The 14,594-nt window shown below is 38.0% G+C and overlaps 1 protein-coding gene across 2 annotated transcripts in view; it reads right to left on the bottom strand.

Annotated features, from left to right (window-relative positions):
* CPED1 (cadherin like and PC-esterase domain containing 1) overlaps window positions 1-14,594 on the bottom strand; it is a 143,052-nt gene that overhangs the window by 78,600 nt on the left and 49,858 nt on the right. For both annotated transcript variants that reach the window (XM_062017855.1, XM_062017846.1), the window contains exons 8-12: window positions 5,978-6,120; window positions 4,518-4,590; window positions 2,735-2,902; window positions 1,631-1,735; window positions 575-744 (exon numbers count right to left, since the gene is read on the bottom strand). In XM_062017855.1, the coding sequence (XP_061873839.1) occupies window positions 575-744; window positions 1,631-1,735; window positions 2,735-2,902; window positions 4,518-4,590; window positions 5,978-6,120 (659 nt within the window). The remainder of the gene's footprint in view (window positions 1-574; window positions 745-1,630; window positions 1,736-2,734; window positions 2,903-4,517; window positions 4,591-5,977; window positions 6,121-14,594) is intronic.

Genomic DNA, 14,594 nt, shown 5'->3' with positions numbered 1-14,594 from the left:
TTTTTCATCTTTTCAAAGAGTCAAGATGTGGTTATCAGAGTATTATGCTCTTTGATCTGTCTCTATTGGACAGAAAATTTAGAACTGATTAAAATTATTAGTCCCTTTCGGGAAAATCTTCACCTGAAATTTTATATTTTCTTTACAGTTTTCCTTTAAATTGGTGAATAGATTAAAATACAGTCTTAACTGACAAGCATCGGGGTTAAATTTTACATTCAGTTTTACATTCCTTCACAAACAATCTAATTTTGAGTTTACAGTTGATCACAATCTAATTTACTTAATATTTCTTTGAAAAAAAATACTGTGGATTCAATTAATTTTTTAACCCCGAGTCCTCTGTATTAGAGAGAAAAGTAAAGGGACAAAACTGTCCTAATGTAGAAACCTAGCTATATTTCTAGTGGTAGAATGTCAGACAGTGCTCCACAATGGGATGATGTATCTTCATCTCAAGTTTTCTAAGTCCACCTACATCTATTGAAGGATTAAGTCTTAGGATGCTCACTGGAGCTACTGCAATCAGTATAATCTGAGAAATTACATTCAACATATATAATAGTTATCTTACCATTCTGAAAGATTAATTTGTGCCTCTTTAGTCATGAATTGGAATTGTTCAAGCAAACTGGAAAGCAACCAATGCAGAGTCAGGACTGAACCAAGCCGCCTCATCGGGTCTACCATCTGGTAAAGGTCACGCAGTAAAGTTTGAACCTTGGGTGTGGCAGAAGGGAAAAGCTGACAAGAGAGACACCGATTAGAAACTCCACGTTATTTATAAAATGCAAAGAAGTGAGAAATGATCAGAAGACAGTGAATACAGAATATGGGTGATCTATATTAAGGCACTTTCCCATATGCGTAGAAAATTACTGTCCTGTTCAGCCTTGCAAACCAGGAGTACTAGTAGTGACACAGAAGTCTAACTCCTTTGATTTCAACTTCCAGATCTATCCAACTAATTTTGTTTTCAGAAAGCCTCATTGGTCTTCAGCTCTGATACTAATCTAGGAGATCTAGAAGAAATGGTGATAACGTGCAGACTTTCTGAGCAACAGCTATGGCTGTAGATCTTTTATTTCCCAGTACTCATCATTTCTCTCATTAGCTGCCATGCCTGTTCACAGACACTGAATGTTATTTCTCTGTCTTTTTTCTTTTCCAAAAATAAATTTACTTGCATTGTGAAGAATAAACCACTTTTTTTTCACCACTTTTTCATCTATATCTATTCCCTGGTCATAATCTATGTTGTACTATGTCCAGATCTTCCATTTATACCTACTTTGCTTCATTATCACTCTATTTTCTTACCAATCCATTACTAATTTCCATAATTTTTCCTTATTTTCCTTCCATTTTATTTTCTTGTCTCTGTTTATGCTTTAGCTGTCCTTTTCAATGTATCCTCACCATTAATTCTCTGGTTTATTTCTTTATCTCTTTTAATTTAAGTTATAACAATACTTCAAAATAAAACCAGCATAATCTCTGTGTCCCTGTTTCTCTATCCATCCAGACTAATACACGTGCCTGAGACAGCAAAGAATGATAATGAAGGAGAAATATTAAGAGATTTACCTATAAACATATATCCAATACAATAAAACCCTGTTTATTTTACCAGCTCAAATTGTCCAAGACTCTTCAGCTCCTTTATGAAAGTAACCATGGAATTTATCTCTTCTAAAGACAAACATTGCTCATCTTCTCTGTGGTAAATTCCATCCTACGAAGAAAAGGGCAGCTTATTCTGGTGATTTCACATGGCAAGCAATAGGCTTTCATTAGACCCCAATGCCTTTGGTGAACACAGGAACAAGTTACAGCAGCTCTCAACTTGCCCTAACCTCATCCAAAGTCATATCAAGCCAGCTCTTTGATAGCTCTTCTCATTTCTAGAATAAAATAGACTGTACATTAGCTTTGTGTGGAAAAGTACACATAGAAACTACAATGGGAAGAGATCACATAAAGTATAGACGATGGACAGTGAAGAGTTTGCAATGTAGCCTGGTCTCCAACGGAAAACAGACTTAGGTAGTCATATTGTATGTGTGCATATGTCTGTGGCTTCCGACTTTATCCTGCCATAAATTTAGAACTCATGACCCTGTTTTAGTCACATCTGTCTCAGAGGCAGAAGTGGCATGGATAATTAAATCCCTGTGCGTCTTGCAAGCAGGGGTCTCCTCAGAAAAGCACTCATAGAAGTGCTTAGCCTGAGAGAAATACTGCTAAAGGAGATCCCAGCTTGGAAATAGTCAGAAATAGCTTTCACTACTGCAGGAAATAGTCAGAAATAGTTTTCACTATTGCAGAACCTATAAATGCAAAAATATTTGATTGAATTTTGCATTCAAGGCACAAAATTGTAGGAAATAAAATTTAATTCTGATGTTCATGAATCTGCTTGTCTGAGCTAATCAACTCTGTGTTTACGACAACACACAAACCTGTGTATTAAAAAAGACCATTTAAGAACTGGTGAAACATTATTAAAGTATTACATATAAAGTACTGTAGTTTGGGGAATTGAGAGTGAAATTTTTATAAAAGAACATTAGATTGTTCAACACAATTACAGTTTTATTCCCCAAAAGTCCATAAAAATAAGATTTGACTAAATAAATAGTTTATTCTATAATTTGGCACCAACAATTTCAGAAAGATGTACAATTTAGAATAAAATATTTTCAAATACATAATAATAAGTGGAATGAACTACCTTGCTCACAGTTGATTCATATATTTTTTGTAAAGCTTCTATGAAACTGGATGTTGAGGATTCATTGGATAAGAGAAATTTTAAAGTATCTTCAAAAATAAATTGTTTTAAAGTTTGGTCCTGAATATTTGATTCATCCTGATCTTCAAAGTCAAAGTTTTCATGCACCTGTTAGAAAACAATGTAAGAATTTACAGTTTGAATTTCAAGTCTAATATTCTCATAACCACATATACCAAACCGGAACTATTTATATTTTTAAAAGGCATAATAACATTAATAAACCAGTCAGTATTATAGTAAAACAAATGCCGCACCACATTTTCTGTCAGAACTGCACACCATAACGTTTGCTGACCTCCAGTGGATAGAGCTCCACATTGCACTATTACCCGAGAGCATTTTTTTTCACGCGTTCTGATTTAAAACTTGAGAAAAAAACAAAATATCAACTTATATGTTAACATAACAATTGCAGAACTCTGATATTTAAGAGGTACTACAGATGAAAGTATAAGTTTTACAATATATAAACACAACAAACTCATGTTTATAAAATATGAATAAATTATAATTTTAACATAAACACCAATATAACTTCAAGCTGCATGGGATGTGTGCATACTACAGTTTCCAAATGATATTATTCGAAGTCAGCTGTCATAGTATTTATCAACTTGGGTTTTTTAGAGTAGTTTGTATTTTCATAAGAAAGAAACCATTAAATCATACTGATTTACTGTACATTTCTTTATGTAGTATGGCTGATGGCTGAGACTACTATAAAGGCAAGTAAACATTATGCTTTATGTTCAATTTTTAACCAGCTCCTAGGAGAATGTTTTTTCCATCCTGGTAGACAATTATTAAAATGTAATGACATGTCACATTTCTTACACTAGCTAAACAAGACTTGTCATACTAATTAAGGATATTGTCTTCACAGATTTTTTAATTGCATAAACTATCTTTTTTATGTCCTTTTTTCCTTTGTGTTTAGAGGATCTTTTGTTTTGGTGAATGACGGTGAGGTTGACTGAACTGCTGTTGCTAGAAACTTCAACAGATGTTAACTGATGATTAATTTCAAAAACACTCTCCTGTAATTCCCAAGGAGATATTTATTAGGGGTTTTGTTTTCCTTTTGTGTATCATAAACATGGACAAAGACTTTCCATACCTAGGTATAGGTATATTTGTATGTATATTTAGGGGTAATGAGAACCAGCTGGAAAGCAGCACAGTTGTTTCTGGTCAGGCTGTTCTGAGGCAGAAGTTGTAAAAAACTGCACAAGGACTTTATGCCACAGGTCCATGTTTCTGTGGCTTTGAGGGCCTTGAGGACCATCCTGGAAGGTGGCGGCACAGGGGAGAGCAGGTGATGAACTTAAGGAGCACAATACAATTCATTGGAAATTTAATTTGTATTAAAAAGCAATTGTGGTATTTTAACTTGCTCCTTTGGTCTTTGTTGTGGCACAGTTAATTACCTAACTTTATGTTCATGCAATGCATTCTAAGGATTTTGTTTTGTTGATGCTCAGTTGAGGTGACAGACTTCCAGCTAAAATTGAAAGGTTAGCACGCTTCAGTGGTGTGGTGAAATTCACCACAGGAACTCTGTCCCTTAAAAATTGTTTTCTCCATCTTTTGGGTAAAATTAGTATTAATGTATTTGTATGTTTCTCAAAGATTTTTGAGTACCTATCAAAGAGGGTTCTCTGTGGTGTTCTTGTTGGTATAAGGCTTTTGGGCCAGGCAATAACTTGTGTTATTTTCTCACCTCGAGAACTACTGGGTATATGGAGGTGCCAAATCCAACGTCAAAGGTTAGCATTTGAAAACATTGGCTGCATCTGAAACACAATATAGCAGGAATCAGAATCAATGAGGTTAGCTACTGGTGTGAAATATAGAGTCATAGAATCATTTAGGTTGGAAAAGACCTTTAAGATCATTGAGTCCAACCATTCACCTCATACTGCCAAGCCCACCACTAAACCATGTCCCTTAATATGCTACAGTGACATACACACAGAGGTCCAGAGAACACACACAAGAATATACACATGTCGAGATGACATGCCATACAGACTAAGCAAAATTTCTAAGAAAAGTCAGTAGCATCGAATATAAATAGAGTCAGATTGTAACATGATGAAAACAACTCTATATTAAAGTATATATATATATAGTTGACTTTTAAACCAGTGAGGGAGGTGAACTACACTGGAGTAGAAAATCCCTTTTGATAAGAATGAGATCCTGCAAAAGCTTTGAAAACATTTGGAGGGCAATAGATGGTGAAACTCCCTGGGCTCGTAGAAGCCAAAGTTGTGCTGCAGCCATGGGGATGTTTGAAGGCATAGGCCAGGATCTCTAAGCAAGTCTTGAGTTATATAAACAAGGGATAACCAAGCCATTGTTAAAAAAAAAATAGAGTTTGGACTGTTGTCAAAAGAGTTCCATCCCTGTTGCGCTCCTGCTCTCCTCGCTACCCTTGCCACTCACAATTGAAGCTTTATTCCCAACTTGCATAAATCAAATAATAAGCTTTATAATACTGATACTAAAACACCTAGGTTCTCAAATAGCTTTATAAAACATATAAATGTAATAAATAGTAACTTAGTATTTATCATAAAAATGTCAGGGATGTGACATAACATATATAGAACAAATATTAATTTTAATTAAGAAAAATATTACATAATAAAGGTTGGTTTATGTGTAAGAACTGTAACACAGTAATAGAAGAGATTACAATGATTCAACACACATGGAAATGTGACTGGTTTTGCCTAGGTATATTTCATAAGGTGAATTTCATCAACGTTCTGCAGTGTCTCTTGTTCAGACTGCCTGCTGCAGCCAGCTCTGAACTATCTGGGCTACTCGAACATTAAATATCTGACATATGACAGAAGGTCCACTGAAGGGATATACAGCTTTATATACATTAGGACTAGCCCAATCATGAGTGATTTCTGCTCATCTGTGCTGCCTGAAACACGATATCAGAACACAGCATCTGCTCATCAGTATTCATCATAACCTTTTCACAAACTGAGGATATTGACAAGTTTTACTCCCTAAATGCAGCATGTCCTCACTTTATAAGGAAGTATGAAATAGAAAAGATCCTTTTTTTATCTTAGAAGTCACGTATCCTCTACTATTTTCACTCTGTTTTAAGGGACTGTCTTGACAATAGCATAGCAATGACTGCTGCAAGTCACTTACTGATTGAAAGAATTTGGTCCTGAGGCAGATGATTCTGTGAAGACCTCAGTTATAAGTAGAAGTTTGCTTATAGCTTCCTTCATGTTGTTGAAGGCTTGTTGGGGAGAACTGCTTTTGAAGAATATCTCAAAAAACCTCTGCAGCTGTGAAAGAGATTACATATCTTTTTGAACATTTACAGCAAATCAGTGCTTAAGGCCATAAATTAAAAGACAGGTAGAAGTAAAAATTGCCTTAGAACTTACAGTTCTTATTCATTTGCACAGTAAAGTGGCATGAAAAACTCCACACAGCATACTAGAAGAAAATTATTTTGTTTACAAATATCAGAAGCAAACTCTGCATTAATGGGTTTTTTTAAATATTGTTCATAATCTGAGCTTACTTTGATAAAACCTTTTACTGTCAACTGTCTAGGCAATGGAAACTGCAAACACTTATTTCTTCAGTAGTAGGTATTAGCACATGCAAAGCAAAAGCCTCTTCTCCTGTTAACATACTGTGCCAAGTGTCATCCTACTCACTCGTGACTATAAATCCTTACCCCAGGTTAACAAGCTTTAAACAGAATATAGAAGATGTTGAAAAAATGATCTACTGCAGCCTGTGTTTTGACTGAACTCTTGCAAATCCTGAGATTTTTAGACTCCTGAACCTTCTCAGTGGCATATTCATTGGCCTGTACAACACTGGCCTCAAATGCTTTCATCACTTCAGATAGAGATTCAGGTAAAAAAACAGAGCAACACAGAGCCCCAGTGAAGAGTGGGACATTAGCAGGTTTTGTTTCATTAGAGGCCTTTGTGCTAAGAAAGGAGCTGCCTTTGAACAACATTTCAGTTAGAGTTATCAAACGTCACAGTATTTAATACCTGAACTATGTTAACTATTAGCTAATTTAACATTACTATATTACCAAACAGATGCATTTATATAGTAAAAAGGCATTATTTCAGAGGTGAAGCTCGTGAAGTACACATAGCATATGCATTGACATTCAGAAAAGAAAAATTTCTGATTATTTCCAGTAATTTTTATACTAAATTGACTTAGAAATGTTATATTTTCTGATATGACTCCCTTATACATGTCACACTGGAGTAGCACAATGGAAGCATGTATTTGCCTTTGACTACTACAGTCATGAACAAGGATCCACAGCAGCTGGGTTGACCAAGCCTAGCCTTTAGCAGAAGACCGTAACAAGGCTTACTGTGATATTTTGGCTCTAAAGCATGATCACAGAATCACAGAGCCACAGAATGGCTGAGGTTGGAAGGGATCTCTGGAGGTCATCTTGTCCAATCCCCCTGCTAAGGTAGGGCCATCTACAGCCAGCAGCCCAGGACTATGTCCAGACAGCTTTTGAATGCCTCCTAGGATAAAGACTCCAATCATCATTCTGGGAAACTTCTGTCAGTGCTCAGTCACCTCTGAGATAAAAAAGTATTTCCTGACGTTCAGAAGGAACCTACTGTGTTTCAGTTTGTACCCATGGTCTCTTGTCCTGTCACTGGGCACCACTGAAAAGAACCTGGCTTTGTCTTCTTTACAGCCTCCTTTCATGTATTGATCAGATTCCCTGAAGTCCTCAGGAATTTCTCCAGGCTAAACAGTGCCAGATCTCTCAGCTTTTCCTCATATTAGAAACGCTCCAGTCTCTTAATCATCTTAGTGGCCCTCTACTGGACTCCCTCCACGTTCCTCTTGCTCTGGACACAGTACTCAGGTGTGCCACAGAACTTGGTGTCCAATGGCACTCCTAAGTCCTTTCTGCAAAGCTGCTTTCCATCCGGTTTACCTTCAGCAGGTACTGGTGCCTGGGGTTGCTCCTTAGGTATAGGAGCACATTTCCCCTTGTGGAACTTCAGTCCATTTCTCCAGCTTGCTGAGGTCCTTCTGGATGGCAGCACAGCCCTCTGGCCTACCATCCACTTCTCATCTTGTTTCATTGGAGGGTACACTGTCCCATCATCCAGCCATTTAACAAAGATGTTGAATAGCAGTGAACACAGTGAGGATCCATGGGGTACACCTCTAGTTACTGCTAACAACAGATATTACAACATACTTCCGAGCACTCTAGTCCACAGAATTTTCTACATGAACCATGAATACACTGGTCTGTGTTGGTTTCTTCAGGCAGCCCATTGCAGTTAAATGTAATAAGCACTTTCCACTTTCCTTTTCAAAAAATACTATATCATTGCCTATAGTCAGCCATGGGAGTATACAGCTCACACCGATCCTCCTTCACTTTTTGCTCTCTTCAGTTCCAGTAACTCCATTCTGTTGTGCTGGTAAATAACTAGTGGGTAGGAAGTCGCTCTGCCTGTTTTCCTGTTCTTATCACTTCTGGTTTTATTCTAACAAGTGGTTTATTTCCTAGGCTTTACTGACTGAAAGAAATGTCCTCCATGCACAGATCTGGGCTCAAGATTTGTAGTGCTGGGACTTCTTCTCTTTCTGATAAAGTTATTTGAAATGCCAGTAGGGAAAAAAAAATGACAACAGTATTAATAACTAAAGTTATAAAATTAAACCTCTGACTGCTAGGAAATTGCAAAGTAAAGGTTGCACATCTAGCCTCAACTATGCCCTTTGGATATTCACATTATGTTGAAACCTTAAATTACATCACACTGTAATTTTATGCTTTAGAAAGTTTTCCGTGTGTACTGCAATTCCACGAGTCTCTGGAGCAAAGGAGCCCTGGAACTGCTATTCAGACATTCTGCACATGCTCAGATCTCGCTCCATTTCATTGCCACAATAGGCTGAGAAGGAGTCGGTGTTTACCAAAGTCTAAGATCACAACAATTGTGCCCCAGAGCAGTACAAAGATTAACAACAAGAAAATGAATATTTTCTATATCAGTTCAATTTAAACTCATCTCGGAGTGAAATTGGTCCACTTGAGTTCCTGATTCATGAACCAGTTAATTAAACTGTTCATCTTCACTGTGAGGGTGACGGAGCACTGGCACAGGCTGCCCAGATGGGTTGTGGAGTCTCCTTCTCTGGAGACATTCAAAACCCACCTGGACAAGTTCCTGTGTGACCTACAGTAGGAGGTGGCCTGCTCTGGCAGGGGGGTTGGACTAGATGATCTCTCAAGGTCCCTTCCAGCCCTTAGGATTCTATGATTCTGTGAAATACGAAATTTACATTCAAGATTCATCTCACCAAGGTGGGATTACATGGTGGTTCTCTAGATGTCTTTGACAATCTAGCATCTCTCCCAGATCCTGTACCCCACTCACATTCCTGCTACACTGGCTTGCACCTTTTCTCTAATTTCCTAAATCTACGGTGAGTATTCAAGCACTAAGTGAGAAGCTGTGTTATTTTGCTGCACAGGGAAGAGAAGGAGTTGCAGAATTTTATAAGCAGAGATTAAGGATTATTGGAAGAAGAGGCAATAGGGACAGAAGAAGTCCCATTAGCTCATTTTCTCCTCACTGTAAATCAATTACTAAACACATCAACACAAAGGATACAAAATACACATATTTCTAAGGAAGAAGGGATGAAAGAAAGGCTGATTTGCCTTACTTGCACTCAGAGTATGCTGTTTGCTATAATAATCAATTGTTCCCAACAAAGCAGGCATTAAAATAAAACTGGCTTCTCCAAAGAACTGCATTTCAGTTACAGCCCTCCTTAATCAGACAAGAAAAGGAACATTGCTCAACAGGTTCTCACTACAGGATATCAGGTTTTAGGACAATGTTTATTCTCAGCCCATGACCAAAAAGAAATATTTAGTCAGGCTGGTTCAGGACCAATGGAGATAAAAGACAAATACTTCAGCTTAAATTCTAATCCATTAAAAAAAAAATCTTATTTAAACAAGTTCAGGTTAGGTTTGACTCCTACTGATTTTGCTGGATTCTCAGCAACTGATAGGGAACATGTAAACTGTATGCATTAGGGGTGATGATAAAGTATGAAACCCTGCAGCAAACTCAGATTCTTCTGAGTGTGCCCAACGAAGATATATAAATTTCTGTGTTCAACTGCAAATTATTAAAGTATCTGAGTTGAAGGTTTCTTTAGACAACCACCACTGATGCTGGTTCTTTGACCTTCAAAGGAAACACACTACCTGATCAGCAAGATACCATCTCATTATCGATTGAGCATGATTAAAAGCAGCATTGAATAGTAAAAACCAGACAGAATGGGAAAAACTGGTGGCACTCACAGGAATTTAGTCTGTGAGAAAGCTGACCACGAGCTGGCAAATTTTTAAGCAGAGGAATATGGATTACATTTTAGTAGGCTGTAAAACTTAATGCAGACATGCCCATATATTTTGTACAATGACACCATTGTATATAGAATTGCAAGACTTCTCAGGAGTTTGAAGACATTCACCCACATGCTGGATGCATACAGTTGGAGGTATGTTCCACATTATTTGTGTAATGCCTTACAGAAGTGTGTAAATGCAGTCAAAATGCATGGCTCAAAAACATGTTTTATACAGAGGCAGAATGAACTAGAAACATTCTTAAAATTCATTTTAAATCACTGACTTTTTGCTCACTGAAAACTACTTTTGCTTTAGGATACACTTTGATAAAATATCTCTTTTTGCTAACTTAATATTAACTGTACAATGTTTTTCTCTACCCTCTTTGATGTCCATTTTTAAGGACCTGCAGTCATTAAAATACGGTTTACAATCCAAGTTACAAGGATCTCTTTGGATCCTCAAAAAATACACTGGACGATCAGTTAGAGGACTGACACATTGAAAAAAATGCAATGTAATTGACCAAGGAATTCTGATTTGCAATCTTCATGCACGGAGCCATGAGGACTCAGGAAGAGTGGAAGAGTGTGGCACTCACAGCAGTGGATGTTACGGTGACTGTAGTAATTCTCTTGAGATTGGTGAATTTTCTGAAAACAAATTTCTGCAGAGAGATGCTGAGGCAGCCTAGGGCAGCTGGCTGAATGGTCACCTGAGGACTGCCCTGGGAAAGAATATAAAACCTGTACCCATCTTTCTTAGGCTGCCCTCTGGCTCAGTCCTAGCACAATCTTGCCTCTTGATGAGAAAAAAAAAAAAAAAAAAAAAAATTCCTAACTAACCACAGGAATGGCAATAAATGTAAACTTCATAGAATCATAGAATGGTAGAGGTTGGAAGGGACCTTTAGAATTCATGTAGACCAACTCCCCTGCAGAAGCAGCTCCATCTAGATCAGGTTGTACAGGAACACATCCAGGTGGGTCTTGAAGACCTCCAAGGAAGGAGACTCTACACCTTCCCTGGGCAGCCTGTGCCAGGGCTCCCTCACTCTCACAGTGAAATAGTTTTACCTTATGTTTAAATGGAACTTTTTGTGTTCCAGCTTCATCCCATTACCCCTTGTCCTGTTGCTAGATATAGTAGAAAAAAAGGATGTCCTAACCTCCTGACACCCACCATTTAGATATTTGTAAATATTAATGAGATCTCCCCTCAGTCTCCTCTTCTCCAGACTAAACAGCCCCAGTTCCCACAGCCTTTCCTCATAAGGAAGATACTCCAGTCCTCTGATCATCTTTGTGGCTCTGTGCTGGAGTATCTCCAGCAGCTCCCTGTCCCTCTTGTGCTGAGGAGCCCAGAACTGGACACAGGACTCCAGATGAGGTGTCACCAGGGCAGAGTAGAGGGGGAGCAGAACCTCCCTTGACCTGCTGGCCACATTCTTCTTGATGCATCCCAGGATGCCATTGGCCTTCTTGGCCACAAGGGCACATTGCTGGCTCACGGTTAGTTTATTATCAACCAGGAGTCCCAGGTCTCTCTCTACAGAGCTGCTCTCCAGCAGGTCAACCCCCAGCCTGTACTGGTGCATGGGGTTGTTCCTGCCCAGGTGCAGGACTCTGGAATATACCAAACTGTCTGGGAGGAGGTTGGTCTCAAACTTATCATGATAAAGAGGAAAGCAACCATATAAGAGATTAAATGGTAACCAGGAAATAACACAGTGACTTCCAAAACAAGGAAGAAGTCAGTTTGGGAAATTATACAAAAGCAACATGAAAATCTGCAGCAGGAGGGAAGATTTTGGAGCAGCAATAGTCAAAACCTGGGCAGGCACTGCCAGAATTGATCCCATCATCATTGCCATTTCTGCCTGGACTTCAGGGATCTAAGGGTGTAAGGATGGGCACGGGTCCTATGTAGATTCATGTGAATCAGGCACACGTAAGAGTTGAAGCCCTCACTTCTCCAAGCAAAGGTGCGCACAGGAAGGGAAGCTGCATCCCACGAGGACAGGGATGTGTTTGTAATCCATGTTGCCTGTGAGACAGGGTCTGGGTAAACATGGGTGAGGGGGAGGGTGTGACTACAGCTTTAGAGGGCATTTATAGAGGATGTTTAGAAATGTGCAGTGTTTATAAATGTTTTTGAACTGGCTGGTATCATTGTTTACTCGTTTTGTTACAGAATTTGACAGTGAGTGTATTATTATTACTGGTTGCCAGTAATAACAATCATCAATTAGCCACTTCTATTCTGGTTTTGGTTAAAAAATGTGAACTTGTTACTTTTTTCCTGGAATAGTATGTCACCTTTAGAGGTGTAGCTGAGCTTTGAGCTTTCGCGAGAGGCAAGGAGATAGAAGACAGGCCATTGGGACACTGAGAAATTCAGTGTAATTTAGAGGTTTACTGCTGGGTATTTGGTGCATCATGCTTTACAGAATTCGTATGAATAGATTTTGAAAGGACATTGCTTATTCCTAGTTGTAGCCTTCCAAACTAGATGGGGGATAAAGTTATCGGGATCACATCTGAAAGCAAAGTTTACGTCTGAGGAACAAAAGTATGACCTTTGATTTCAGGAAACTACCCTTTTTGAAATAACAAAGGCTGTCCTCTCCAGAGTGTTCTGCTATGCATTGGAGGTGTTGTACTCTTTCCCATCAATTGGATCTTCAGGGTCTCAAAAGACTTAAGGTAATTGCCTCTCCTTGAAGACAGATGAGGATGTTTTCACTTGAATCAATTCGATCAATCTCTGATATCTTTCAGTATAGGCTTTGTACTCTCAGTTCATTTTTGTACCTTCATTCGTTTTACTGGATCTACATTTGTTAAAATTTCTTCACCAAGTCCAAATACTGTTGCATGTAAGTAGTCATTCATAGATACAAAAATAGTCTTTTACACACAAACAAGAATGTCTCTGACTGTACATATGGAAGTAGCTACATAGCGAAGATATCTGCAACACTACAGACTGATTCCACATAAAAGGCCAGAAAAACACATTTTGCAATGAAGCTATTTCCTATACTGCCTGCCAGCACAGGTAAACCTCTCTGCTGATCGCAGGATATAGAAAAGGTCATAACAGGAGAAAAATGTACCCATAATCAAAACAGTGCTTCCAGAACACATCATAGAGAAAGCAGTGCAGTAATTTATCATAAGTTTAGAGTCTTAGCTTTAGATAGGTCTGTTTATTTCACCCCTGATTTATTGTTATGATGTGCCATTTCCCTGCAGCTCTAATGTGGCACTTGATAAAAGTGAAAACCATGCTATTATTCAGCTATTTTATACAGTAAATTTTCAACTTATGTATGTTTTTTCTTTAAATAAGATTTTTTTTTTAAAGAGATGTTATTTAATAGTTCAGGAAAAATAAACAACAAATCTCTCTATAACTTATTTATATGGAGGAGAAAAGGCCTTCTGAGAAAAGTTGCCTCTAAAGATCCTTGCTCTTAAGACTAAGTCTAAAGACAAGAAGCCACTCACTAGCTTCAGCAATCACTAAATTATGTCCTTTGAGACTGACCTAAGCATGGTTTCCCAACTCAGCATCAACTTCTCAGTGGAAAAGTAAAGGTGATTTACTAACAGCATTTCCCAGCTCACTCTGAGAAGGAGAAGCGGTTCAGCTTGGCTAAAGGAAGCTGGAAAGCAAAAAGGGAAAGATAAGAAGAGGAATCAGGATAACAGGTGGTAGGTGTGGGAAAGTGGGAGTCACAGATGGGAATGCCTACAGAGCTGCCTGGAGTGAACAGGCAGACCAAGAGGATCTGTGGACCAGGAGGAAAATAGAGAGCTGTGGACATGGATAACAGTGTGAAGACTTACTTATGACATATCCACGTGTTATAAAGAGTAATCAGTCTAGAGTTCTAATCAGTTAAACTCGGATGTTCATAAGAAAAAGAGCAGAAAAGAACTTCAGGAGTTATTTTAACTTTATTTATGCACCACTTGACAGACTGGCACAGATATGTAGAGGGTAAATAAAGATGTATTACTCATTTTTTGTCTTAAGAAAATAATTATGGATATGAAATTAAGTAATTGTATTTTAAAGTTTTAAAGCAAACAAATATTTTTTCTCAAGGAACACAAATAATCTGTACAGTCTCATTGCCACAAGATGTTGGGAAGATAAAAAGCATTAATGGACTAAAAAAATGTAGTAGAGAATTACATGGCAGAAAAGTCCACTGGAGCTTATTAAATATAAAGATTTGTATTCCACTTCAAATCATGTGTTCCTAAGTTTGCAGGTTACCAGAAATAGCTACAGCGTGCCTAGGGACTAGTACCATTTTATGCTTGTCCTGTTACACAGTTTCATGAT

This window comes from Colius striatus, chromosome 1 (genome assembly GCF_028858725.1).
Source record: "Colius striatus isolate bColStr4 chromosome 1, bColStr4.1.hap1, whole genome shotgun sequence".
NCBI classification, from domain to species: domain Eukaryota; kingdom Metazoa; phylum Chordata; class Aves; order Coliiformes; family Coliidae; genus Colius; species Colius striatus.
This window is presented reverse-complemented; position numbering and strand designations above follow the sequence as displayed.